Here is a 1650-nt window from a genome sequence, read left to right as displayed (position 1 = left end):
TGTTATCAAAGGGACCAGTCCCTGGAAAAGGGTTTGATGCTTGATAAAATAAAACATCAGTGAAAAAGAGGAAGAGGCCTAATGAGACTTACAGACACAGTGTCTGTAACAGTAGACTCAAACATAACAATTTTGAGGATAGTGCAGAACTGGGCAGTGTTTGTTTCTGTTGTACATGGATTTTTTGTGAGTTGGAGCAGACTCAATAGTACCTAACAACAACAACAACTAAATAGCTATTTAAACTCAAGTCTATCTGACTCCACAGGCTGTGGCTCCAACCACTGTATTACCCCACAAGGAAGACCCACAAACTCCTCTACTGAGATCTACAAAGGAGACTTGGGTTCACAGCCATTTCTCTGTTCCACTGTCCTCAGGATCCAGCTGTCCTTGGGTTCCCTTGAGATCCCATACACTTTTTTACACTAAATTCCTGAGTGGGTCTTTTGTAACCAAAGAAAGCTTCTTGGAAAATAAATACCACCACAAATGTGAAATGTAAATGTCTGAGATAATCAGTGCTGGAGAAGCAGTTTTTCAATCCCAAAGCTAGTCAGACAAGGATAATTGTGAGCCTGTAGGTCACAGCAATGTTTTGAAGGCCTCAGATTTTGCTAATCAATTGTTATCCAAAATAGAGAAATGAAATCCTAGACTCGCTGACTGTACTAAGGTGCCCACCTTAGCAGAACTTCTGCCCTTGACTTAGAACTCCATCCATTTCAACATTTAGAAATGTTGAATCTTCTTCTAATTTAGAAAAAGAGAACTTTCTTAAGAAAGAACTTTACTGTGACAACTTGAGATGGCTGAAGCTGGGATGGATTTTTAGCTCCCTGTCCTCTGTTTTACTCCCACCTTTTCCACTTCACTCTACATGCTAAGAAAGTTTACTAGTTCAGAGATACAAAGTGGAAATTCTGAATAAAAAAAGGAAGAAGTCAAAGCTGCATAGATGGCTAAATCCTGGTGTTTGTTAGGGGAACTTGCACATCATTCTAGGTTTAAGGGATGGAGTTTGGGAAGAAAGAGTAGCCCCCAAGAAGTCTTTCTTTCAAAGCACCACTAGGTAAGTTCAAACTGCCAACCTTTAGGGACTTTAGTCACAGAAGAATAAGTGAAAAGCCAAGGTTTTCATCTGCATTCCAGAAGTATCCATCAGTTATTACATTCATGACAGAAAAACAGATACCTTCATGAATGCTTAAACATAGGAAAATAAACAGAGCTTTGTAAAGTTTTCTTTCGAAATTGAAGTTGTGCTTACGTTTTAAAGGTATTCTGATCAATATCAGCAGCTCTTTGAAAAGTCTCTTCACTGGCATCTAGAAGCTGACTCACTGTTGTTACCGCAATTTTTTTTGCCTGCCAAGGAGAAAGCACCAATAATCATTGGAAACACATATTATACATCATCACTACCATAAACTATTTGTAACACTAATAGTATGCCAGTCTAGGGTGACAAATTTTCAAAATTAAATGTTTGGTTATTGCTCTGTATAAGGTAGCAGAGAGACTCAAGATAAGGTAAAATGAAATTATAAATTAGGTTGGAGTCCTAGTGTGGCATTGTAGGTTAAAGAGCTGGACTTCAAGGTCAGTCTGAACCACAAGGTCAGCAGTTCAAGTTCACCAGCTGCTCCT

At 38.8% G+C, this 1650-nt stretch overlaps 1 protein-coding gene across 1 annotated transcript in view; it reads right to left on the bottom strand.

Annotated features, from left to right (window-relative positions):
- GPR128 (G protein-coupled receptor 128) overlaps positions 1-1650 on the bottom strand; it is a 117868-nt gene that overhangs the window by 63188 nt on the left and 53030 nt on the right. Inside the window, exon 6 of the mRNA XM_006868649.1 lies at positions 1271-1368. Within this exon, the coding sequence (XP_006868711.1) occupies positions 1271-1368 (98 nt within the window). The remainder of the gene's footprint in view (positions 1-1270; positions 1369-1650) is intronic.

Source organism: Chrysochloris asiatica, unplaced genomic scaffold (genome assembly GCF_000296735.1).
Source record: "Chrysochloris asiatica unplaced genomic scaffold, ChrAsi1.0 scaffold00120, whole genome shotgun sequence".
Lineage (NCBI taxonomy): Eukaryota > Metazoa > Chordata > Mammalia > Afrosoricida > Chrysochloridae > Chrysochloris > Chrysochloris asiatica.
This window is presented reverse-complemented; position numbering and strand designations above follow the sequence as displayed.